General features: G+C 45.2%; 1 protein-coding gene across 2 annotated transcripts; it reads right to left on the bottom strand.

The window, feature by feature from the left end:
- Window positions 1-18,654: 18,654 nt before the first annotated feature.
- On the bottom strand, window positions 18,655-26,145 carry KCNJ8 (potassium inwardly rectifying channel subfamily J member 8). Of its 2 annotated transcripts, none has more exons than XM_040062535.2 (3): window positions 25,638-26,145; window positions 24,966-25,412; window positions 18,655-21,442 (listed from the first exon to the last, which is right to left on the bottom strand). In XM_040062535.2, exons 2-3 carry the CDS (start codon window positions 25,328-25,330, stop codon window positions 20,542-20,544), a joined length of 1,266 nt encoding a protein of 421 aa, XP_039918469.1. In that variant the 5' UTR covers window positions 25,331-25,412; window positions 25,638-26,145; the 3' UTR covers window positions 18,655-20,541. The 2 variants fall into 2 exon arrangements, with proteins under 2 accessions (XP_039918469.1, XP_039918470.1); XM_040062536.2 differs by lacking the exon at window positions 25,638-26,145 and adding an exon at window positions 25,482-25,619.
- Between the last annotated feature and the right edge of the window lie 1,328 nt (window positions 26,146-27,473).

The following is a 27,473-nucleotide window of genomic DNA, read 5'->3' on the forward strand; positions in this document are numbered from 1 at the left end:
GAGGCAAATTGTTCCATGCGTTTCGTATTTTTGGGGATTGCAGGATGTGTTACGTTAGCATCCAGTTGTTTTATTATCACGAATGTTACACCACTCTGTGCGCAAGGATTAGGCAATGTTGTGATTTATTGGAGCCAGGTGGCCTGCCACCATAACTAATCACCACCTAGGGAGAAGTCATACACTAGGAAAACATCTCTCTTCCCAGGTGTTCCATTCGTGCCCTTTCCCTCTCTTTTTTCACCAGCCTGGTTCCAGAGCTTCCAAAAAAAAAATGAGCATAAATCAGGGCTCTTTGAGACGCAGAAAATCTGAGCTACTGGACAGAAAGTGAGTTGAAAGAGCAATGAGTCAGGCTCTTTTTGTGTGCTTCACGGCACAGCCTGAGCAGCCCCACTGCTCAGAAACAAGACTGAAAGCAGCTGTGCACATCGGTCACTGCCTGTGCTGGGGCTCCCTTTAATCCTCCCCATCAGTGAAAAAATCCAGCCAGAAGAGGTCAAGAAGCTGTAAAAGACACAAAGCCTCTTGTCTCCGATGCATTTTTTGTGGTCTGTTTTTACAGAATTCTCCCTTGGTTCAAGCAGTCCCAAGACTGATGGTTCAGGGAGGGTTAGTCAGCCTTCCCGGCCATGGAAAAGTGATCCCGCCTCTCGGGCAGCACGACAAATTGATAAGGTGCTGGGGGAAGTGCTCTTTTATATTCTGGCAGCCTGGGCCCCCAGCTTGTGTCAAGTGCGCTCAGAGGATGCCACAGGCACTCGGCCCAGTGTAAATATCTGCAACAAAACCTCTCCCAATAATGTCAAAGCAAACTCACTCGAGGGAAACAAGCCTTTCCTGCAAACAGTGGTGAAAGAGCTGCTTTGTTGGCTGATGGGGGTATTAAACACTGTTTTCCTGGAACATTTACACCACGGCTAATAACAAATAAGCCAGAGTGCGCTGAAGCCTTATCATTTATCATTGTATTTGGCAGGTAAATTAGGGTTTTGCTCAACATCAGCAGCTCTAGAAGCTGAGAGAGGCTTTGCAGGTTCAGCCACCAGTGAGCACCATCTCCATGCTGCACATCTGCGGCAGGTAAGAGGCTGTGGGGGGACAACCCCTGGGTATGACCCTTTAGCAGTGTCCCTGCACTCCTTTGGGGATGAAGTCAGGTGGCACAGCTGGGCTGATGCCTGCTGCTTGTGCTGAACCTGCTCTGTTGTGCTCATCCCAGAGCTGCTCAGGGTGATACACTGGGTGACAAACATCTCCTGCTCTTTTAGAGAAAGTCCTCTTTTTCTTTTAGCTCACCAGGCTGTCAGAGGAGCTGATGCAGAAAGCAATTTATTCAGCTCAAACCACCATGTGGCACTTTGCCCTGACTCTAAGCAGGATGGCAAGTGGAATCATGGGTTTCATTACCTTTTCTCCATAGATTTTAGTCAATCAGATGCAGGATTTAACTCTTTGAGTACCCAATGACGCTGGTTGGCAAGTGGTGATGGTTTGAAAACCCCTTGATCTGTCTCTCTGCTTTGAAAGGGAACCTGAACCTGAACTCATGTTTTCAAACTCTGTCAGGCCTGGTGTTGTGAACCCCTCCTTGGGGAGCCTGTTCTGGCGTCCGACCACACTCTGGGTGAACAAACCCTTCCTAACGTCCAAGGTAAACCTTCCCTGACACAGCTTCATACCATTCCCTCAGGTCCTGTCACTGATCATCAGGGAGAAGAATGGCACAGCTGAAACACGCCACAAAACTTCTTTGTATCAGGCTGAGGGATCTTTTTTTGCATGAGTCTCTCTCCTGTCCTGGGCTGCTCCACAGCCGACTGCTCACCAATTTCTGCTCAGGAAGGTTTTAATCCGGTGGTTTACCCCCTCCAAACCCTGTTTTCCTGGTGTTACATACAAGAACTGGTCTCTCAGAGGTGGTGAGGACATCCCCAGAGAGCCCCCTCCCTCAGCCTTATCCATCATACAGAGCCCATTTATAGAGGGAGTCCTCAGGCATGGTGCATCCTTGGAAGAAAGTATTTGTGTGGATATTATGAATTAGTTACGGTTGGCACAGGAATTGCTTTTGAAATATTAGCTGTGATTATCTTTGATTTTAAAATTTCCTTCCATCCATCCATCCATCCATCCATCCATCCATCCATCCATCCATCCATCCATCCTTCCATCCATCCATCCATCCATTTGAATCTGCAGTTAGCAAAGTTATCTCCTTGTTGTTTGGAAATAATTCTGCCTCCGTCTTGAAAAGATGTGAAGCCGTATTTTCTTTTATGTTTTCCCTGTGTCCACTGCTCTTTGAACAATCTTTGGCCAAGTGATCATGCCAGTGAAGTGTTTGCCATCAAGGCAGAGCCTTTCTTTCCTTTGTCAAGCATTGGAAGTGGCTGCCCAGGGAGTTGGTGAAGTCCCCATCCCTGGAAATATTCAAGAAGTGACCGGATGTGGCATTCAGTGCTCTGGGCTGGTGACAAAGTGGCCAAAGGTTGGACTCCATGATCTTGGAGGTCCTTTCCAGCCTTAATGAGTCTGTGATGCTGTGATTTTTTAACATGCTGTTGCCTGTGTCTTGGGCAACCTGAGAAATCTGATCCTTTTATTTCTTTTTGAACCAGATTGAGCCCCTATTACCAACTGACTTCACACCTCCAGTACCAGGGATATGAGTAGCCATAAAAAATAACACAGATTTGGGCTGGTGAGTTTTAGGGCACATACTATGAAGCTTCTTAATTCTCAGTCAGATTTTTCCATTGTCTACCTATTTTTTTAAAGTTCACCGGTTTCCATCTAGGACAAATGACCATCAGATCTGGTTAGCAAGACAAGTCATCCAAAAACAGACTTCAGACATGATGCTATTAATCTCTCCCTATTAAGGTAAAGTTCTGCATTATTTCTATAAGGAGAATGAAATGAAACTGAATGTTTATTTAAGTGATGTTTTGATGACAGTGGCTTTAGACACAGTGGCAGACAATAATTTTCTTTCACAGATCAAAAAAGCCTTGAAGCTTTAGCAGCGCAACAGAAAGGAAGATGTGGCAAGAAGCTGAGGTTATAGGGTTCAGATCTAAATACTCTTAAATATAGGGAGGCTCTATTGTTGTGGAATTTCTGTACCTTGATTTAAAAGCCTCAGTCTGACCATGAGCTAACATGAGTATGAGCTTTGGGACTCAGACACAAAATTATAACTGGCTGCTTATGGTCAATGGCTCCAGCTTTAATTTGCTGAAACAAGGATGTTTGGGGCCTTTATCTGTTTTCTTGCCCTCCTCCTTTTTCTCCTTTTTCTCCTTTTTCTCCTTTTTCTCCTTTTTCTCCTTTTTCTCCTTTTTCTCCTTTTTCTCCTTCTTCTTCTCCTTCTCCTTCTCCTTCTCCTCCTCCTTCTCCTCCTTCTCCTTCTTCTCCTGTCTCCTTTACTTTCTGCTTTCTCCTTTTTCTTCTAGAGGCAAAAAATTTAAAAAAAAAAAAAAAAAAAGGTAGGATCACAGATTGATTTGGATTGGAAGGGATTTTACAAATTATCTTATTCCAAACCCCCTGACATGGGCAGGGACACCTTCCACTATCCCAAGTTACTCAGAGCTCCATTCAGCCTGGCCTTGAACACTCCCAGAGATGACAAATCCACAACTTTCTGGGCAGGCACACTTGGTGTTGTCATTGTGTGCTTTGTGAAATTTCTGCACATGAATTTACCTCACCACACTACAAGAAAGACAAGCTTCAGCATCTGTCATGACTTATGATTTTTCCTTCTCCCAGTCCTATTTTCCTGCTGATGGGTTAGCCTACTCCTAGATAAGTTTTAAAACTCCCAGGGATGCAGCTGTTGGAATGCATGTTAGCTTAATCAAAAAACAAACAAACAGCCAAGATGTGTGGGAAAGGAACCAACCGTACTCACTGTGAACACAGCAGTGTGCAGAATGGACATCTTTTCCCTTTAGTTCCTCTCGTGATTCAAAGTTGGGTTTTTTTGCACACATGAACCAGAGAGTAACATTTGATCTCAGTTTGACTTCTGAAATAGGTCATTGTCTGGTTGGAGAGCAGAGATATGCAGAGATGATGTGTCTGCTTGGAGATCAGTTTCTTGCGGCTAAGGCAGAGCAGATAGGAAAGCATAAATCAAAATAAATATCTTTGTCCCTACTGTGGTTGAAATGGGCTCCTGTGGTATCCAGGGACAGTGGAAGATTTAGAAAGAAAGGTTGCATTGTGATAGTATTTTTCCCTTTGTGGGTTACTCAGAATCTTGCATGGGAAGATGGGGAACAGCTCTGAGCACAGATAATTGGGATGAATCAGTGTTTCTAATTCCACCCAGGATAACCTCTGTGAGAACTGGAGAGGTTAGCCCCAAACACAGCACTGGTTTGGAAACATTGCTGCTTGTTTCAAGAGGAGCCAGAGTAAATAATGTGCACAGACATGGCTCTGGGCTCTCATTGTAGAGAACAACACTGAAATAATTTAATCTCCTTTGTGTTTTATAAACTAGGTTACCTTGAGGGATGAAGCAGAGAGTAAAACTGCAGCGTGGGAGAAGTCTCTAAATTCTGATTCTGTTGATAGCATGATGCATGGACTTAAAAACTTGCAGACTGTGAGATGACAAGTTCAGCACCATGTTTCTAGAAGTAGAGAAATGAGTCCAAAACAATGATTAAAACAAATCAGTAAATGTCAAACAAACTGGCCATACACAAGCCCATAGGTCCTGATGGGTTGCTCCCACAAGGGTTGACCAATGTCATTGTGAGGCCACTCCCAATTATTTTTGAAAAGTTGTGGCAATCAGCAGATTCTTCCTGACTGGAAGAAGCAAATATCACCTTTACCTTCAGGGAGAGCAAGAAGGCTTTTCTGGGGAACTACAGGCCAGCCAGCCTTAATTCCTGAGAATGTGATAGAGCAACTTATCCTGAAAAATATTTCCAAAGATATAAAGGACAAGAAGGTTACTAGGAATAGTCAGGAAGAGATGTACAAATCAGGTCTGACCAAGCTCATAACCTCACAGACAAACTGGCGAAGTGGAGCTTAGATAGGTGGGCAGTGAGGTGACCTGAAAACTGTGTGACCTTCGGGATCAAACACTTGTCATCTATGATATGAAATCCAGTCACCAGTGGTGTGCACCAGGAATTTATACTGGGGCCAACACTGGTTAAAAATTCTGTTAATGATCTATAAAAGTGAGGATAGTTTGATTTCTTTCTCTTATTGCAAAGAAAAAATTATCACGGATCCTGTTTTACTTCCAATTGCAAAAGTCCCCATTAAGTTTCTCTGGATCAAAACTGAGCTGAACACATCCAGCTAAATCCGTATTACAATAATTATTACACTCCAGATGAAAATTTTCACCTCAGCATTGAAAAGTAGTGGGAAATTCTTGCATTTTCATAAATCAGAGGGGGTCGTATGTGCTTCAGCTGTTTTTTTCCTTCTTATTACTCAAAAAAAAAAAAAATTCTAGAAAAGTTGGGGGAAAAAAAAAAAACACAAATGGAAAATAACTCTGTAAAACAACACTGGGAGAATTTTTTTTTTTTTTTTCTCTCAGTGTAAACTATACCAAGCTCAAAGGAAAAGAAAAAAAAATCTTCAGTAATTGTAAACCTAGCCTGCGGTAATCAGATTGACATATTATTTCTATCCTACCATGGGAAACAACACTAGATAATGTTGAATTGCAGTGTGGTTTGTTTGGGATTTCAGCAGTAATTTCAAAAGTGTATCAGGTGCTCCGGTTTTGGGGTAGTCATAGTCTCCTGCTCCTCCACGGCCACACCAGCTGCAGGGTGACTGCCCCTGGATCAGGAATTCCACCTGCTGGGAAGGTCTAAGCTGGTGTGTCCTGGGACAGTAAGACTACATCAGCCTGAACCCATATCTCTGGGATACCCAGAGTGTATCCTGCCTTCTCCATGCCTGGGAGAAAGCTGGGTAGCTCTGTAGTAGAGTGAGCTGAAAGGTCATCTGCGAGATCAGGTGCTTAGGGGAGAATAGAAGGTGAGGCAAACCGGGAGTGGAGGTGCACCCGTGTTTTTGTGCTTGTGTGAACGCCGGCCTGGCCACCTGATGTCAGGGACAGCTGGAAACCTCCTGCAGCACCCTCAGGGTTTAGAAGAACTTGGACTTCACTGATGGTGGTCAGTCAGTCCCTCACACTCCTGTGGTGCTCTGACAGCTGTAACATTTTCATTGGAAACTCTGAAGGGAAGGGGTCTCATCCCCAGCCAGTGTTCTGCGGCCTCACTCCTTCCTAAACTATTAACAGGACTACTTTCAGAAAGAAGACGAAACAGGGATTTTTTTTTTCCTAGTTCCTGGTGTGTCAGTGAGTGTCCTGGCACACCTGAACATGAGACATCCATCTGAATGGCTGGAAAAATCAGTACTCCCTGCTGGGTGTCTCTTGGCAGGCTCTGAGGGAAGGCATCTCTCTGGAAGATGGGGGGACCCAAGGGGCCAGTGTGTGTGACAGGAAAGTCCCTGGCCATGCAGATGGGTGAGGAGATGCTGCAGAGATGCTCCATCCGTGTCTGCTGGAGGGAGCAGCAGCTGAGGTGCTGGCAGAGGCTGGGAGCCAGGTTGCAGGTGCTCAGTGAGCCCCCAGCTGTGCAAACAACATCACCTGTGCTCCCCAGCTCCCACAGAGTGAGCAGGTACACAAACCCTTGGATTCAAGGCTTCAGGCCAGCCAGGATGGGGAACTGTTTACCTTTGGCTGGGGGCACATTCAGTGCTGCTGAGAGCAGAGAGGATCCATGGCCTTAGACAGCCCAGCTTGCATTAGGTCAGCTCAGCTGGTCAGAGCCTGGTGCTAATAACACCAAACTTGCGGGTTTGATCCCACATGTATGGGCCATGCACTGAAAAGCTGGACTCTTCAAACTTGGAATATTCTCCAGTTCTGTGATCTGAAAGCCCTGGCAAATAAAAACTGAACCTGATCTTGTGATGCTACTTTGTCATTTTTCTGGCTTTCCATCTCAAAATAGGCTACAAATTCTGCACTATGAAGCCCCATGATTTAGGTTATACAGCTGAAGCCGGGTCCTTAAACGTTCATCTGACAGGGACAGACTTTTCGATACCTGCATCAGAAAGTGGCAGGTACTTCCGAAGTACAGTCCTTCCTTGAGTCGTTGCTGGCACTAATTGTGTGAATCCCATTGCCATGGGGTTGTTTGCCTGTGTGACAGACCAGCCATCTGCTCAGCCCTGGTGGTGCAAATCCAGAATGATTTGGGTGACTTCAGCAGAGCTGCTCAGGAGAGCCACGCAGCTGAGGTCAGGATCTGTTCCGCTTAATTAAATGAATAAAGGTTAAGTATCCTGGAAGATCCATTTTCCAGTGTCCTTAACCTTGTCTTTGCTGATGACCTCCTTATTTATTTATTTACTTATTTTCCAACTGAGCTTTTCATGGCCATTGACATAAATTTTCCAGCTTTTTTAATACAGAACATCTGTGGTCCCTATGCAGTGTCCTCTATAGGTCATGGGAAAGCTTTATCTTACTAATAAGCTCCATTCCTCTATATATTCAAGCCCAAATTGATGGGGCCAAGTGTGTTTATAAATAAATATTGTCTTGTAATGACCATTTCCATATGTCCCAGAGGAATAGAGATTTTGTCCTTTTGAGCTGGCCAGCTGCCTCCTTTGTAACAGTGAGAACAGTTTTCCCCTGTCTGGTTAACATTTGATTTATGTGGAAATGAACTCCCCAAGGTGACAGGCCAGTGATACTGAAGAATGTAATGCTCCCAACCACCCTTTAATAGTCAGGGAACTCTGTTCATCCACCCACCCTTCGTTTTTCTCTTCGTCAAACGAAATGATAGTTGTATTTATTGAATCTCTCTATTTTTTCCCTGATCAGCTCTGTCTGCCTCAGCCAAAACAGGGACAAAAGCATGAGGAAGGCAAGCAAGTTCCACTGGAGTTTTGTCACATATCTGTCACTAAGAGAAATGACCACTGACGTAGGACATGGTTAAATTATGGAAAAATATGTTTGCTGGGAAATGCAGAGCATGGATTGCCAAAATATATGATTAATGATTGGCTCTCCTTTACTGATGAGTGCACCAAGAAATATGCTGCCATATGGCTTCTCCTCTGCATAAAGTGTGATCCAATAGCTGCTTATCACTTAAGGATGATATAGTGCCCAGGGCTTATTTCTTAACGCTGTTCCACCAGAGAGAATATGCTTTTCTTACACAAGCCTTGGGCTGCTCTGCATCCTCTTCCAACAAGGCAGCAGTGCAGGATCCATCTTTTAAAGCCTTTCAGAAGAAATCCATTGGAGGCTTCAGAAGCACAACACACGAGACTTATGAGGGACATCTGTTAATCTTCGCTTCTGAGGTTGTTCCTTGAGCTACCTATACACGTGTTTATGTGGAGAATGTTTATTCTGATTTTCCACTCTCCCAAAACATTCTACTGTGTGGAAGGGAATGAATGCCTGGGGATTTCTAGGCTTTGGTTTCTGGTAAAGCCAGCCTGATAAACAGCCTCCAAGCTTGATCAATAATGGGAATACATTCCTATGGCTGTAATTTCATCCTACCCTGTAATCTACCAGAAAGGTAATGATGAAAGAAAGGTAATTTTCAAGGACTTTATTTTATTGTGCAGAAAAATAATCAAAGCATTATCCTTCTCCCTTAGCATGCTGGGGGTTTAGCACAGTGTAAAGAAAGTTTATATCAAAGTAGGACATGTATTTTGGGTATTTAGGTGTTTCTCCATTTTTGTGAGAAATCCAGTTTTGACTGATGCATGAGGGCCTAGACAGAGCCTCCCTTTCCTGTACTCTGGGACGTGTTCCATGGGAGAATTCAGCAGAAAACCAATTCCTGTAAATCAAGTTATGACATCCTTATCGTGTTTTCCAACTCCTCTCATATAGCACAGCAACGTATGTCAGAAGGGGATGTGTGCACTGTGGTCTGGTTTTGATACCAGTGAGATTTTGTATTGCAGTCCTGGCTCTTCTGTTTCAAATGGCAAAGGGAAAGCCATACCACCAGGAAAAAGATAGAAAATACTGTTTGTGGATATTTAATTTCAGGTTTATGAACTAGGAAAAAACCCAAACCAAAACAATCACACGCCAAACCAACACAATTGATCTGTTACTTCTGGGATCTGTTCTTTTGTTGTTTTTGTTATGTAAACTGCGTGACGGCCTGGCTTTCCAACGGTGGGAAAATCTCCTGAGAAGAAACGTGTCCCTCGCTTCCTCTGGGAATGCTCGGGACCTTGGAGATTCCTCTTGCTTGACATTTTGCTTCTCAAGTGACTACTGGACCTTTGCTCAGATGAGATAGGTCATTTTTCTTTCCCTGGCTACAAGTAGTACGTGCAATTATATAATTGTAAGGCTTAAGGCTGAACTGGTTTATGACAGTGGACATGCAGGGGCTTGTCCTCCCAGAGCCTTTCTGAGCCAGGCTGAGCTAGGCTGCATTTCTTTGGCTGTGTTTTGGTGGCAGGTAGCACGGCAAGCTCAGGAAATCCCTGTTCAGTGGTGGGCCATTGCCCATCCCTGCTTTCACGCATTTTCCCACAGCAAATTTAGGGACCAACGTACTGGAATGCGAACTAGGGTGTACTTCTTACAATTTTGAGCCAGAAACAAACCCTGTTTATAAAATTAAAACGGATATTTGTTCTCTCTTCTGGAAATACAGCAGGGTTAGTGTGAATAAAGGTTGTAAAATATGATGAGGTTGCATCTGGAAACCTTGAAATCCTCCACAAAATACCAGATTCAGCTCATGCTCAGATTAGATCAGAACAAATCACAAATTTTAGTTAACATAAACCTCTTCTTTGCACCTGATAGTGTTTTCAGATAGGAGCTGCTCACATTCACAGCAATTGGAAGGCACTCTGCAGGCTCACAGGCAGGACAGATCTAATAAAAGCACACAAGTGATCCAAACAGTCTACTTGAATTTATTTTCATTGTACAGTGTTCGCATCTGGTGCTTTAAACAGCACCAGTCTACCCTGCAGTGTTCAGAGGTCTGTCTCCCAAAAGAGACAACTTTTTCAAAACCAGTACTGAGCTGTGAGATATTATATTAGGGAACAGCAAATCTTGTTTTCTCACTGGATTACTGATGTATCTTTTTTCATTATTAAGTGAGGTTCTGTTGCTACATAATCTTCCTCTCCCTTTTTAAAACCTATGGAACAAAAGTAGCCTGCTGCCATATGGAAAGGGCAGCTAGAACCTTACTGCTGTTTCCATTTCCATCAGAGGTTGCACTGAAATGTCTTAACAAAGCTATTTGTGGTTGTATGGAAGTTTAGGGTTAAAGAGCTCCCTGGGGCTGGAAGGCACACACCCACACTGCCTGGGAAGGGCTGCTTCAGGATTAGGAAAACTTCCCTGACAGATTTATGCTCTGGAGACCCTGCCACTTTTCCCTTTGAATGCTCTTCCTGCCTGGACTCTTTAAGAAGATATTTAACTGTAGGATCCTTAAGAATTCTCCTAATTTGGAGGGGGCTTCACACAAGTGAACAGGGATTGCTGAACTGTTTAGGATTTCAGAGGTGCTCAGGTGTCTTAAAGAATCAAAGAATGCTTTGGATTAGAAGAGACCTCAAAGCTCATCCAGTTCCATTCCCCTGCCATGGGCAGGGGCACCTTCCACTAGATCAAGTTGCTCAGGGCCCCTTCCAGAGTGGCCTTGAACACTTTTTATCTCAGTGGGTAACAGCATTCCCAGTGTTTTAATTTTGTTATATTTATTTGTATTAGCAGACAGTACTCTACAATTCACAATTTATTAGGTACCTTTATTAGGTACAATTTATTAGGTACAATCCTAGCAAGTGATTCCCAAAACATGCTGGAATCCAGCACTTGCAGATCTCCCCTTCAGATGCCTTTGATCCAAAATAAACCCAAACCACATTTACTTCACCAGAAAGAATGGTACATCCACTAAGAAATGTTTTTAAACTCCTGACCAGCTGATATTCACTTCTGCACTCCTTAAAAACCGTCTATCCCTTAACTTCTTCAGAGCATTCCCACATTAACCTGGTTCCCTAGGGGAGCTGTCTTCTCCTCCCTTGGATGACAAATTCCTTCAACTTGCTGTCTCTGATATCCCTGTTTTCCACCTTGCCTGGTCACTGTCTCATTACAATACTCCATGTGTGCTGGAGATGGCTTTTCCTACCATCCCTGTGTTTTATTCTTCCTTTTGCCCAGCAGCCCTTTGTTGAAGTGGTTCACTGGAGTGGCTCAGCCAAATTGTTTCAGCGTTCCTTCCCTCTGCTCTGTTTACCACAGAGAATCCATGTTGTTAATGCTCAGAGCGTGTGCGAGACCCTCACATGCCATAATCAGTTGCTTAGCAGGAGGAAACGCAAAAGCCAAGGAATGGAAGCAGGAATCTGGTTTGCCTCTGAGAGCCCCTTGAACTGTGCTCTGGCAGCTCTGAGCGAGCCTTCCCTGGGGGCACATCAGGCACATGTGCTTCGGAGAGCAGAGGATCTGGGGCTGATCCTCGCTGCTGCTGCTGCTGCTGCTGCTGCTGGGAGTTCGCATGGCCGCAGCGTGTGACCCAGCTGGGAGCCAGTCCCTGCCGGGCTGAAGGGGCTGCACGTAGTTCTGTGCTCGCTGCTGATTTCCATGACCAAATTCCACGTCCTGCACGGCATGTGCAGCTCCCACGCGGCATCATCCACGGCTGGGGAGCTCCTCAGGGACACAAATGGGCAGTGTGAGTAAGTGCTACCCTTTAAAAGCTCACATCTCTGAGTGAAACCGTTTGGCGAACCCTCTGTGTCTTTGCTAATGAACATTTCACCCCTCGAAAGGTATTTTTACCCTCTTGTGTGTGCATGGTGCTGATGGGTCCGTATTTGTGGCAATTTTTACCAAGCTGAAATGCCACAGCCTCTCAGTGATTTCAGGCACCAAATTCTTGTGGGCAGGTTTTTCAAAGGGAAGTCTCGAGTCTGTTGCTACTAAGAAAACCCCTCCCCTTTTCACAACAGGAACAAAACATCCTCAAACTTTGGATGTGTATTTGCACACACACATTTTCCCTCTACAGTTTATTTCCCCGGTGTCATATCCCAAATGACGTTCCCAAAGTACCCATATGAAATGCCTGGAAATCCTAATGGGGGTAAGAGTTCCCAGCCTTTCTCCACCACTGCATGCAAATATAGGTCAAGTTGGAAATTTCCAAGAGGAAAATGGCCATGAGAAACTCACTGAGACACTTGACAGAAATCTAAGCCAACACATCGCAAAGAGTTACAAACAAAAACTAGTCTCAAAACCAGCACTCCTCCTGTGACATCATGTCACATTAATCACTGCTAGGTTGACCTAATAAGGATGAAACTTCCCACTTCAGAGCCTGCTCTCCTAAGCAAAAAAATGCATCTTCTGCTGTGTCGGACCTTCCTTAATGTCTGCCAGAAGAGATGGAGCTGGAAGCTCTGCTCAGATGTCAGTGTGGTTAGCTGAGGCTTGGGGTGGGAGAGAAGTTCATCTTGGTGAGGGTCTTTTCTCTCTAAAGCATGATGGAGCCTCTGAGAAGGAGGATTCATTATATATATATGATAGAATCTCTTGGCTGGAAAACCGAAATAAAAATAACTTGGAGAATCTCTCACTGTCAAATCTGGCAGTGCAAACACTTCTTTATATATATAAATGTGTGTGTAAACACACACACACACACACACACACACATATATATATATATATATCTCAAGTTAAACAAGTTTTCTCCTTTGATTTGATCATGTGTCCAAGGAGAATTTCAGTTGAAGAATTTTACTGATGAATAAATAGTTCTTTGCTTGAAGTGGAATTGGAAAGAATGTGTTGATATACACAGATGCATGGGTTTGGAAAGACGTAAGGAGTTACCACTGCGTGCTGGCTGAGTGATCTGCAGCGGACTGCAAACACTGTGCAAAGTGTGGCTACCTACTTAAAAATGATATTTCTGTTTTGTGGACACCACTAAAGTGAGTGAGTGCTCAGATATTGGCATCTGACACGACAAAGAAATGATTGATTACATTTCCATGCTAAATAATTGTGCTTCTACGTGTCTTGTGCACAACTTCAGATGAAACACCTCCACCTGTAAAGTCTCTGCCACCTCTGTTTTGAATACTGTTCCACCTACCACTCAGTACATGGTCAAGAAATCTTTGTTTCAGTCTTCTGAATTTCTTATTTCTCTGGTTTTGTGCCTTTCCTCTAGTAATTGATATGACTGAATTAGGACTCATTGCCTACTGCTTTTTATCTTTAACCAGAGTATTGAATTGATATTTGAACGGATTATTGTCCCTTAAGGAAAACACCCATGAATGATAACACCATACTTAATGCTTATATAAACTGAAGGATATTCACGTCTTTAAAATTAGGTTAAATTTAATATTTCATGGAGCACATTCAGTCTTGTATTCCATTTCTCATGTGGATGTTGACAGTATAAAGGAACTGACTGTAAGGAGAGCTTCAGTCCAGAAATTTTATTACTCTCTTAATTTAACACAAAGTATTTAAAGAATGCAGTGAGATTTTGTATATGGAAAAAAAATAGCACATCCCAAACAATTTAATCTGATCAGCCAAGAATAGTATCTGTTTACAATATGATTTAAAACACCAGCTAAGACTGAGCAGACAACATTTATTAGTACTTGATATATTTTTGAAAAGCTGTGAGATGAAAAGCTGACCACCCAAGGGGCAAACAATTGTCGCTTGCTCTCACTCAAACTCAGCGGAATTTCTTTCAGTGTGTGTCACAACCCTTCTCCAGTTCTGCTTCATGTCCTGCCCTTGACTAAATTTGAATAGTGACAGTCAGCAGAAGCAGGCCCTTTCTGACAGACCCAACCCAGATCACTCAGAATCAAAGACCTAACATCAAAAAATTTTCCCTGAAGGATAAAGAGGCTGGGCCATGGGAGGATGCAATCAATTTTCACGGCTATTGTGGTCACAAAAGAAAAAAAGCACTTGAGGAAAGCAGTGATGTTCCCTGGATGAGGAAGATGCTGAGCCCCAAACCACAACAGCCCTTTGCATTCACTCCAGTGCCACTCCTCAGTTTTATGGTCTTTGCAGTAGACCTCAGACCATAAAACCAAGAAACATCATTTCACTTTGGCCCACACAGAAACTGGCTTTCTCATCCTTGCTACTAAGCCAAAATTTAAAAACAGCAGGAATCAAAGTAAATTCCTGTAACAAAGAGATACGCTAATTTTTACAAATTGTCCCCAGGGACATTTGTCAGTGCTGTTTGAGGAATCCATAATTAGCACTGAAATGCATTTGTCAAAATAAATCAACCATTTGGGGATGCCTAACTCTGCTGGGGCTTCTGTTCCCCCATGTTTATTTGTTTCCTCTGTGGGAGATTAATTTAAGACATAGAGGAAAGCTTTCTCTTGACCAAAATCCATTGAACTCTCCCTATCCATAAATTTGGAGTGCAGCAGGGACCATTAGATCATTCCATCTGACATATTGAGCAATACAGGCCATGACATCATGCACAGCTACTCCTGCACTGGGCCCAGAAAAGTGTGCAGATATTAACAAATATCCTCCAGATAATTACAGCCTGTTTGTGGTGGGAGTGATGACTTCAGATGGATCAACTCTTCCTGAGGGTACAAAAAAAAGGTGTTAAAACTTGTTAAAGGTGAAGAGAGAATCCATCCAATTTTTGATTGCCTCTTTGAATTTTTAATAACCTAGATATTAAAATAATTGGTAGCAATAACTAAAGTATGGACTATATTTCCCTTGAATGCATGTTTTTTTGGCTTCCTTACATTGAACTGTGTCATGATGATCCTAGAACATTCCTTTCACTGCTAGCCAATAACTCAGCAGTGTTTTGAGAGTCCTCAGCCAAAAACCCCCTGAATACTCATTATTTTTAAATATTTATTTTAATCCAAGCCCTTGGTGATGTGTCCTGACTGCGAGTGCCTCAATCCCAGTGGCTGTTTCTCTTGGACAGCACTGATCTTGTCCCTGCAGGCTAAATCTCTCTTCAACATCCAATAAGGGAATATGGTGGACATATTTTATCTTTACTGCCCTGTTATCACATGAGAATTTTTTTTTTAATATATATTTTTTTTAAGTTGAAAGAATTCTTAAGGGAAAATAGAAAACACGATTTAGGGAGATAGGGCTGAGAAGCATTATTAATATGCTAAGGGTACTAGAAATTCCTGCCTATCATCTTAGATTAGTCTGGATGTCATGTGAACACAAATATAGGGAAAAAAATATTTTAATATAAGCACATGGGGGAGAAAAAGTTAACTCTCACCTTTTTATTCAAGCAACCGCCACCAATGTTTTGAAAACACCAGGCCCAGCAGAGATTATATTTTGTGAAAATAATGAAAGATTTGTTCCTTTCATCATATAATATATAATGGTTTTTTCTCCTGTCAAAGCTCCTTTCTGGTCTTAGACTAACTACTTTTGCAGCTTGCAGCAAAAAACATTTGCTAATAATAACCACTGGGGCACTTGGAAACTGGTTTCACAAAATGTCCTCAGTCTCTAGTTTGTGAAGGAAAAAAAAATATGTGGAGAATTAACCATCTTTTTTATTTTCAGTCAGAAAAAATAGTGTGTCCATGCTTCTTTCAAGATTGCAAAATAAAAGCATGATTCCTGGCCTGAACTTTATAAAGTGTAGAAAAAGGCTCAGGCTTTTATGAAATTCATTCATGATGGCTGTGAGGCAAAGCCTCTGAAATGACCCTTTGGCCTTGAGTGACACATGGCTTTAGGGATAAGGCCTATGGCACACATGAGGTATTAACTAAATCTGAATATTCCTCTGTCTCTCATTTCACCATGTCCTGAGCACCCCAGAAAGGCCAGAAAGAGGGGTAACCCTTCTGTGGAAAGAGCCAGGCAGTTGTATAAGCCAGGGCAGGTCGCTGTGAGACAACGTGCTCATGATGAAATGCTCAAAGGGGCAGAAATATTTTACAAGGCCAGAATTGTTTTTCAAGGCCAGAGTGATGTCAGGGGTAGCAGAGAAATTCAAAGTGTGGCTTGCAGCATGGTCTTTCCAGTGCCGAGCTCCTGCTTCTGTCCCTGGCTCGCACCAGATGTTGCGAAAGAGAGCACAAGAAGTCCTGAAGGTGACAGTCACAGAATCAGCTGCCAACAGGGGAAGTTTCCTCCAAATCCTGTTGCTCAGATGTCAGCTTCAACCCTGGAGCATTAATCTTTATATTCCCTGTAAGCACTGTCTGTGTTTGTTCACTCTGTGCCCCCACCACGGTAACTCTGAATCCTCGAAGTGTCCCAAACAAGGACAAAGGCTCTCATTGCCATTTTTCTGTTTAAAACAGAGAAGCTCCTTAGGTAAAAGCTGGAAAGAAAAAAGAAAGTGCAATCCTAGACACTATGCCTATCCTGGAAGGACTTTATAATTACTTTTCTAGGCCTAGAAAACAGTTTTGCTCTTCTGGTAAGCTGCACAAAGAGCCAAAGCATATTAAATACACAGAGTAAGTGATGTCAAGTAATGCAGGTCTAGTTACACCATGTTGCAGAGGGATGGGAATGGTAGGGACACAAGTAAGTGTGAAGGGATGAGGTTGATATCTTATTGAATCTAATTTACTACATTATTATCAACGAGATGACCGTTAACTGCTAACATGAACTGTCAGCACTATCTGGTAGATATCTCACTGTCATTCTTAACTTGTCAGTCTGTGTTACGAACAGAAGGCTTCAAAATTAAAATAAAGCCCCTTTCTGATAAAGTTGCCAGGGAGAATAAATAATTAAACGTATTGAGCTGTGGTGCTGCCAGCTGATCCCCTCTCAGCAGGCAGAGCTGGGTCTGAAAGGATATGCAATGATATCGCAAAGCTGGGTCTGAAATCCGCCCTTTCAGTGAGGAAAGCAGCTCCCAGGCCCAAGACCTCTCCCCTGCTCTCCACCACTGGCTGCCTCTGTCCCTGACATCTTCCAGGACTGCAAAACTTGCTCAAGAAAGGGGGCTTTGCACTGAAGGATTTTCTCCATGGGGCAGGAGCACAGCATATATGAACGTGACATTCATGGTGCAAAGCTCTGCCTTGCTTATCTGTTCAGCATCCTGGCATACAACTGAGGTGTCTTAGTGTTACCTCAAAATACCAATATCCGTGCAGTAGTGCTCCAAGAAACAGAATGTATTAGGTGTGAAGCAGAGAGCCGTGAAGATAAAATTTGGAAGGAAAAAAATGAGAAAATTGTTCAGGGCAAAGGAAAAAGTACTCATTTGAAATACTGAGAGAATAACGAGGTAATACAGGTAATGTAAAATTATTATTCAAAAGGACCATGGAAAAGGCTGGGGTACAGGAAGGACCAAGAGCACAGAAAAATGAGTAAAGAATACAAAGAGACAAAAGGGGAAGGAATAGGGAAAAATCAGAGACAGAAGAAATAATTTTTTAGGGTTAGGATTTTTCCTTTTGTTTGTTTCTTTCTCTCATGGAATTTTTTTCTCATCTGTGGCTAAGAGACAATAATGACCAGTACTTAAGAGAGGCAAAAAAGGTTGGGGAAGCATGCAGCTGGCTACTGTCTTACCTGGGAGGCTTTCTCATCAGAAGGGCAAAGATATCGTGAGATTTTGGCTGGGTGGTGAGGGACTGGGCTGCTCTTGCTATCAGCATCAGAGGAGGCACAGCTGGCCTGCAGTCGCTGCCCAGAGGATTTGCTTCCACAATGGAGCTTTTGTTCTTCCATTGCATCTCCTACTGTGGGCGAGCCTTAGCTCGTAAAGAGCAGCTGTTGGACCGGGACGTAATAAACACCCATCCTGACTGGAAGGAACCCTTACCATCTATTTGGGTGCCTCAGGGGAAAACCCTTGGGAAAGCCCGACCTCCTCCCCCTTCCCAGAGGCCCTGTCTCCCCAGTCCCTCCTGCCACGGAGGAGCCCGACTGCCGCTGCCCAACCCCGCTGCTTTCTCCGCTGCCTGTGGCTTTTTTTTGCTACACTCTGACCCACACACCGTGCCTGCCAGGACACCCCACAGCTCCTGCTACAGCTGCAGAGTTTCTGATACACTTCCTTTGGCACTCTGGGCTCTGCTCATCCCTGCTGGCCCAGCCGCCGCTCCGCGGTTCCTGCATTGGCCCATTTTCGCCGCCCGGCCCGCCCGCCATTACTGTGTGAGGGAGACGCGGCTGCGTTCGCACCACAGCGCCCCCTGCAGGCGCGGGGGAATCAAAGCACCTGCCCTGCCTGGCCAGGAGCCAGCAGCGCCCCTAGTGGCTGTGACCGGAACTGCACCGAAGGGGAACGGGCCTGTGCCTGAGAGAAGACTGTCGCTGGGTTTGTGGTTCTGCCTGTTGTTGCTGCCATTGCTGTTGTTTGCCTTGTTATACATCCTAGTGAAGAATTGTTATTCCTTTTCCCTCTTTCCTTATATCTTTGCCTGAAAGCCCCTTAATTTCAAAGCTGTAATAATTTGGATGGAAGGGGTTCATACTTTTTCCATTGCAAGGGAGGTTTCTGCCTTCCTTGGCAGACACCTGTCTTACAAACCAAGACATTATTGTAAGTTTTTTATTATTATTATTTTGTATAAAACTTGCTTTTGCACAGCATCTGACTTAACCAAGTATCCAACAGACAGCCTCAGAGAAATTCACAGTCCTGTAAATGGAGGACAGAGACAAATTGTATACAATTCACTCTCACTCTTCTTGGAAGCTGCAGCTGATCATTAATTTCTCCAGATGTTCACCACCCACACTTCCAGAACATTAATGAGCAGGCGAGGGAATGAATGCTTTCAGCAGAAACTTCAGTTTCCTCTGCTGCTTCAGATGAAGTATTTTGTCAAAGATTTTGTTCTGGAGAGCACCAGTTCCAAATGCAGGGAGTCAACACCTCAGAGCAATGCCCCTCCATGCTACCATCCAGCCAACACCTTATGAAGCCTGAAACCATCCATCCAACAACAGCTGATGAGCTACTTCTAAAGAGAATGAGAATCCAGCATTGCTTTTGACTGTTTCACCTTACAGGAAAAAGCAAACATTTAAATGTTTGAGTGGCTTGGAGGGTCAGAACAAGGACAGTACTTGTCTCGAGCTGTGGACATAAGACAATTTCTGCAAGAGATTTGAACAGAAACTTGACCATAGTTATGCTTATTCACACAGGAAAAAAAACCCATGTATCAGTTTAGGCTACCAAATATGACAGAATTAGTTGTCTTACTTGTATGCATTCCTGTAGAAAAACTTGTGATGACATTTTTCAGAAGGCTCCAGGTAAACAAATTCTCCTTTAATTTGAAGAGGAAAGCTTCTTGCCACCAATTCTCAATGCCAGATTATATAAAAACACAGGTGAGGCACTGCTAAGAAACAGGAATTCAGCAGTAGCACCCAAATCCCCCTGAAAAGCATTCAGATAGTTTTGAAAATCCTATTTCTAATATTACTGGCAGGCTTCCCTCTCATTCCCATTCATGAGTCCCCATTGGCAAAAAACAGCCTCCTTCTGGAGGAAACAAACTTAATCCGATGAAAAGTGAAGCAAGTACGCATTTCCTTTCATGTATTAATCTATTAGAGAAAACAAAACAGGATTTGGTATTCCATCATGAAGAGAATGTTAAAGAGGCATCTGCTTTTTCCAGCTTGAATAATTTCAGTGAAACAGAAGCCCAGGTGGCAGCCAGGAGGACTGGTATTTCTCAGCTCAGGCTACAGCTAATCTAAGATGTGTGTTGTCCTGCAGCCAAGAATCTCACCCTGAGAAGAAGAGCAGCACTCCGTCGTTTTGCTGGTCTTCCTGCATGGATTGACACCAACTTTCCTGTGGGATGGACAGGTCACTCCACCTGACCTGAATTTGCTCTCAAAATGCCCTTGCCACAAACCAATAAAAAAGAAAAAGCCTGGGAAACCAAAGGTGAAATGGTGGCTCTTCTCCAGTGAAATCCTTGAGGAATTTAGTTACTCCCTTTAAGAGAACAAGGAATTCACACAAAAATATCAATATCCATATTTCATGCAAAAAATCCATGGGAGCTGTTGAATACAGAAGTTTTGTGAAGCACTCACTTGCATAGGAAAGCCCCACATTTTGTGACAGCCAGCAGAAGATAAGAAAGAAACCCTTGATAGGAAAAATATGATTAAAAAAATCAGCATGCCATTAAAACAAGTATAAATACACATTATATTACATGAGTGAAGAGTGTTTTCTTTAGTGTACGTGCCATTTTTTATTAATTCATACACTAAGTGCTAAGGTGTTTTCTAATGCCATTAGGTGGTGCTTTCAGTAAGTAATGGAATAAATAGTTCTTGCACGGCTCTCTTCTGCATTGCCCTCTTGTTCTCTTAAGTAAAAGGAAATTGAAGCAAAACACCACAGGTGCCTCCTCCTTCTGAAGCCCAGTGGTCTGGCACAAAGCTGTGCATCACGTTTCTGAGGCACTCTGGCTCCCCTCGGGTGTGATAAACTGCACTTTGGGCACGATGAGCGAGGAGTTGGTTCTCCGCACGGAGTTGCTCCTCCGAATGGAGTTGTTTCTCCTCATGGAGTTGCGCTTCCTCAGGGAGTTTTGGTGGGACAGCTCGCTCTTCTGCAGGGTCTGGATGAGGATGGAGGGCTTCTCATCGAGCTCCCGGGCGCTGCAGCGTGGCGCAGCCACTTTGACGGTGTTGCCGAACTTGGAGTAGTCGACAGCGTACACGCCTTCCTCCTCGGTGACGATGGGCACAAAGCGGTGACCCCACAGGATCTCCTCTGCCACGTAGGAGGTTCTCGCCTGTGTCGTGATGCCGGTGGTTTCTACGACTCCTTCCAGTATCACGATGAGCTCCAGGTCCTGGAGCGCCAGGTCAGAAGCAGAGATATCATAAAGAGGACTCCGCTTGTCTATGACATGACAAATGATCAAGGGAGCCACCAGGAAAATGTTGTTGCTTTCAATGGGGTTATCCACAGGGATATCCACTTGGTGAATGGGTATGACTTCTCCTTCAGGAGTCGTGGTCTTCCTCACGACCTGGATTCTCACTGAGGCACTGATGATCATGCTCTTCCTCAGGTCCCCCACTCGGAACATGAAGCAGAGCTTGCCGTTGCGGACGGCGATGACTGCCTGCCGGCTGAAGATCAGCGTCTCGGCCCGCCGGTGAGCCTGCGCCGTCTTCATGAATATGCACCCCAGCATGACGGCATTGATGATCAGCCCCACAATGTTCTGCAGGATCAGGACTGTGATGGCCAGGGGACACTCCTCAGTCATCATCCTGCCCCCAAAGCCAATGGTCACCTGGACTTCGATGGAGAAGAGGAAAGCGGAGGTAAAAGACCTGCAGAGGAAGATTGCACCCAGTTAACTCTCAGGACATGGAGCACAGACTGAGAAGCTGTTAACATGTACTTCCAGAAACAAACTTAAGGACCTGTTTGTACAGGCTCTAGTACACATAAGCCTTCTGTTAACATCAGCCAAAGCATTGCATGCCTGGTGGCTCAGATTTGTGTGGTTGGTGTAGTGTCTAATGGTGGCAGGGAAGACCTCAGAGCCTGAGCTCCTCAAAACCAACCTGGGTGACTCTGAGCAGCTCAGGGAATCTCTGTCCAGGAGCGCAGGCTGGCCACTGGCTTAGTGAACAGCTCTGGAAAAGCTGGGCTTTCCACCTTCTCCATCCCATGAAGCCCTTGGTGGAGAGAGGTGGTTTTGGCAAGCATGGGCAATCAGCTGGCACACTGAGATCCTTCCACCAGCCTGTGCAGGGAAAGGAAACAGGGAAAACTGCAGCGCTTCACTCATGCTACCTGAATTGTGACCCAGAATTTCCTGGCGGGGGAAAGGGGGCTTTCCCAGATTTGTGACACTTCCCAAACCCTTGCTCTCCTTGTGACTGAGCAGGATGAGGCTGCAGAGAGAGGCCAGTGGCCCCCATGGTACCCCCTGCACACCCTGGCAGCAGGACGGTGCTGCGACCCAGGGCTAGGGTTCAGCTCACTGACAGGGCGAGACCAGCTGGAAAGTTGGAAAGTTCAACACAGAAGTGGGATGTAGAAGTGTGGGTTAAGTTAAATACCCTAAAATGCTATGGTGCTGGACATCAGAAAATGCTGTCCACAAACTTCCCAAAATACATTACTTATAGCAGCCCCAAAGTCATATCCCCTGTATATATGAGAGTCCTTAACTTCTTTTTATATTTATTTATTCCTTTATTCCTTCCAGATACATCCTTCCAGTGCAATCCAATAAATCTGAAGCATCTCAATGCTTAACAGGGCTATACCAGTGGAAAATATATCCTGCCCATGAAGATGGGTCTAAATCATTCATTGGGTTTGCTTTGCTTTTCAATTATTCTGCTTTTAATTTTTTTTTTTTTTTTTCTTTTCTAGCCATATTTTCACTGGGGTATCAAGAACACATTTAAATTGCATAGACAATATCAAGGATCAATTTCTGTGCAATGAGAAATTCCATCTTTCAGAAAATCAGCCAGTGTCAGTGCAGGTATCTTTGAAATAACCTTCTTTTTTTTTGCTTTTTCTATTTTTCTTAATCATTAACAAACTCCTTTGTATTGAGGGGGTTTATTTTGTATTTCACTCTGAAGAAATCAGGGATGAAGGAGTTAATCAATAGAATCCATGGAATGATTTCTTATAATCATGAATATTCAGTTACATGTAGAATGAAGCTTCTGGATTCAATTTCAGTCAGCTTAATTAATTTTAAAATTCTGTCCAGTAAGTAGTCTGACTTCCCTTAGCAATACCCCTTCTTAAAGAAAAAAAAAAAAATCAATCTACCTTTTTAACAGTGGAAGTAAGTGAAAGAGCAAGCTTTGAAAGCATTTTAACCAGGTGAAATGGGAGACAGAAAGTGCGAATCGTAATGTTCCCAGCCCCTTTTCCCTCAGAGCTGTGTAGCAGCTTTTCTTTTTGAATGTTTGCTTTCTGTAGCAAAGAGATGTGAGGCTTAGAAATTTCTACAGTACGTTGTAAAATGAAAGGGCTGTGCAAGCTCTAGGCGCTGGTTAAAATTTCCAAAGCCAGGTTTTTCCTGTAAATACATAATGACACCTACCCAAGAAAGCTCTCCTGAAATATCTGTAGGCCTAAACCTCAGGGGAGTAGGTTGAAAATTATTTGTCATGATTTTGGCATTGCAATACTAAAGGTATTTTACACCCCAAAACTCGCCTTTCTTAAAGATGTCGGCAATCACATCGTTACTTAATGACTTTGACCAAAGTGGCAGCCAGATTTCCCAAGAAAGGAAATGATTTCCCATGGCTTGGACATGGGCACTGGAGCAGCTGTTGCCTGGATACCCCATGAGGGAGGTGTGTGTGTTCTTTGCATGGACTAAACCTGAAATTATATTGATTCATTCATTGTGCTTCCTAGCAGACATCCTGGAAGAGCCACAGGAAACTATGGGGAGGGAACTGGGGCAGAGTCCTGGCTGTGGATGTGCCTGGCCCCAGTGGCACGAAGCCCCTGCCCCCAGCTCAGGATCTGGGGGGTGATACGGCAGCCACACCAAGGGAGCCACCAGCCACACACAGGGATGTCCCCTCAGCTGACCCTAGAGAGCTGCGGGGTTGTAGCTGTTCACTAATTCCGGTTGGACAGATCCCACAAATCCCAGAAATGCCGGGGGTAATGCTCCTGCGGGTGCAAGCTGGGTCATGACATCTCATTTCAGAGGAAACTGCTTGTGGCCAAGCATCGGAGAAGAAATAAGACACCAACCCCTGCTCCAATTCTCCTCAGTCTAGTGAATGGTAGCTTGGAAAAATCCCCTCTTCTTTTACGTTGGAAAAACCCCATTTAGCAAAAAAAGTGTCAAAACGAACGGAGAATTAAACCTCTGCTACCTCATGAGCCAGATACAAAGTTCCTTCAGACTTGGTGAGGTACCTCAAAACCTTGTGGTAGAAAGGAGAAAAGGAAGTGGATTTGCTGATGTCTCAGAGCACCCTGCAGCCCCCAGACCCTCACAGCACTGCAGTGTGTAAAGGCAGATGATCTGGGGCAGCCTGGTGGTACAGAACCAGGACTTTTCTACCTAAAACCTAGTGCTAAAAAGGCAGATTTAATTGATGAGATCCTGAAGGGATCCACCTTTAATTGTCTTCTCTTCCATGTATGTTTGTGTCAGCTTATCAGTGCCCTGACAATTGTTGTGACTTTGGGGACAGATAGTAAAATACTTCAACAGGTGACATTTAATCCAGCCATCCCTTAAGCTTTCACTGTCTGACACAAATGCACGGTGTGGAAAGTGTTCCTCTGTCCAACTGCTGGCCTATGGCTTCACCAAGGTATTCTGAAGCTCTCAAGGTATTTTAACACTCTCACGAGAGTCATTTTGAAACACACTTAGTTTTGTCCTAAGTGACACATTTCCTGGTGCCTCTGGCTGGTGCCCTGCCTGACACCCAGGGCTGGTTCCCTGGCACTGCTCTGGAGGGAGCACCTCTGGCCGACGTGGCGCTGGGGATGCTCCCGCTGCCGTAGACAACGTTACAATACATATAACACATACCCACTCTTGCAGCAGGCTCTTATCTCGACAGGCAATCGAGTTACCCACAGAGTGTGGAGACACATGAAAAGCAGCAGGTCTCCCTCTCTTTCAGATCCTGTAAGGAATCAAAGACATCTACAGTATAATATTTTCCAAGCCCGGGAGGCTTGCTGAGTTTACGCAATCTAGAGGAAAACACTGCACTTTTCAACTGTCTCAACCAAACCCAACGGTTCAAGTAAACCAAAAGCTGTACTTCAGACAACGCCAGGACAGCAGGCAGCTCTGTCCCCCCCCTTCCTTCATCCCACCAAACTCTACTTTACCTGACACACGTCACGCACGGCGTCCACTTTGTGCTGTTCGAGGGGTTTTCTGTGCTCGGGTCCATGTCACCGTGGGCAAAGGCCACCAGCCACCACATCATGGCAAAGAGCAGCCAGCTGCACAGGAAGGACATGGTAAAGATGACCAGCGTGTGACGCCACTTCAGGTCCACCAGGGTGGTGAAGATGTCTTGCAGGAATCGCCCCTGCTCGCGGATGTTCTTGTGCGCCAGGTTGCAGGCGCCGTTCTTGGCGATGAAGCGGGCTTTGCGCGGGCGGTCGCGGATGCGCGGCTTGCGCAGGTTCTCGGCAGCGATCCGCGCCAGCACATACTCTTCAGGGATGATACTCTTGCGAGCCAACATCTTCCTGCCACCATAGTCCGCTCAGCCAGATGCGAAATGGGAGGTGGTGCCTCTAGCAAGTCTCTGCAGGGCTCGCTTTATCCTGCAAAATAGAGAGAACCTGGTCAGAGCTGTCACCCGCGCAAGCAGCCCCCTGCCAAACCCCACTAACATTTAATGTTGGTTCTACAGTGCCCTCTCTCTCAGACCATCATTTTTATATGAGCAGTCGGGATCGGCTCGTAGCAGAAATGAAAGATGCTATTATGGGAGGCTCCTTGCAGGAAGGGAGGCTGCACAGCAGTCTCACAAAGTCGGTGTAAAGTACCGTGACAGGCACCAGCTCGGTTCCACAGGCTGTTTCTCCGGAAGACAGCAGCGCTCAGATGAGGACCGGAACACGAAGCACTAAGTTATTCGCATCCTTAAGGACCTGGAGAATCAGACGTCTGTGGTTGGAGCCGAAGTTAGTCTGCAGAGACAGCGTGGAGACTCCCTCCTTACGGCCGCAGCTCCGCAGCGCATCCAGCAGCCCGCCGGAGTCCCTGCCCCGTCCCCCGAGAGCATCACAAGAAGGAGCTGAGCTGGAGGTGCGGCAGGCAGGGAAGGAGACTCCTCGGAGCAGGCGGTCGCATTTTCCCTCGCAGCTCTCCTTCCCTTCCGGGATCAGGCGGGGAAACCCTCCCTTTATTCCCAAACTCTGTCCGCCAACGGGTGACAGAACAAACGCACGGAAAGCCCGGCTACCCGGCGGCTGGCCCGTCCCACCTGGGGAGGGCAGGGCTGCCCGAACCCCCGGCGCCTCGCAGGGTTCCCGCAGCCCCGGGCCCGCCGCCCCTCACCGCAGAACGGGGCGGGACTCGGCCGGGCCGGGCCGGGCCGGGCGGAGCGAGGCGGCGGCTCGGGGGGATGCGCGGAGGGGCCGGGGCGGGGCTCGGGGCCGGGATGCGGGGCCGGGAGCGGCCGTCGGGATGCGGAGGGCGAGCCTCCCTGCGCTGCGCGGTGCCCGCAGGCGATGGGTTAGGGGGGTTTCAGGCGGGTTCCAGCCCGTTTAACAGCGGAGCGCTGCTGTAACGCTGCTGCTCTGTGCCTTTTCGCTGGTTACACAAAGCTGCGCGCCTGCCTGCTTCCCCTGGCGAGCCAAGAGTTGTGCCTTCCTGAGTTTATCTTCCCTGGAATCTGGCTGAGACAGAGGAAGCGAGGCTCGTGCGTAAGTGTTTGGGGGACCAAAGCCAGGATCTCATGACCTTTGCAGCTTTGGACGAGCTTAATTACCTGTCTCTGCAAGAAAGGAAGGAAAGACATTTCTTTTCGCGGGTCACAGCTCTCGCTCAGCAGCATCAGGTCCGTTGTAATGTTCAGCTGGTCAATGGGCACTGGCAGATGGGGATTTGTATTTGGGACGGGTGTAGGGGAAATTACATCCAATGACAAGCTCTCCCCCACCTCCCCAGTGAAATCCCTGAAGTTCTTCTCTTTCCCACTGGTTGAGGTTAACAGTTTTGGCCCCTGTGTTTAATGGAAACTTGCATTCTTGGAAATTGCAGCTTTTCTTTTTTTTTTTTTTTTTTTTTTTTGTCCTGAAATCTTAGGGTTTGTTAGGGGAAAAATAAACAGTACATCAACTTAATGAAAATATCTAAATTTAGATTTTAATGAAGCAGAGTGCAGAGATTGTGTCAGATTAACTCCCTTGTATCCAAGGAATGTGAGCATGTGTGTGTGTGTATGCTAGGGAGGTTCCAAACCTTTTCGTGTATCACTCAAGTGAATCACCTGTAGGGTATAAAATCTCTACAGAACAAAATACATTACTCCTTTCTGTAAACTAAAAAAGCTTGGCAGGCCTGCTGCAATCAGGAAGGTTTTAAGCATATTCAGGCTTGGAAAAACTGAGAAGGCACATTTGACACGCAGTGTAATCCTCAGCTTGAAGATATCCACCCTGCTGAACACATGCACGTGCTCAGCTTTAAATAGATGAGTGGTTCCTGGAAACTTCTCCAGCACTGGCCTTTGCTAATACCACATACCCAGTAGCCAGAGGAGAGACAGACACAATGCCCCAGTCATATTAGGCAATTAGCTAAATATTTATGCATGAAATTAACTTTTGGCAGATGGGAAGCTGAAAAATCAGCGTCTAAGCCAAATACCTTTAGAT

Source organism: Hirundo rustica, chromosome 4, assembly GCF_015227805.2.
Source record: "Hirundo rustica isolate bHirRus1 chromosome 4, bHirRus1.pri.v3, whole genome shotgun sequence".
NCBI classification, from domain to species: Eukaryota; Metazoa; Chordata; class Aves; order Passeriformes; family Hirundinidae; genus Hirundo; species Hirundo rustica.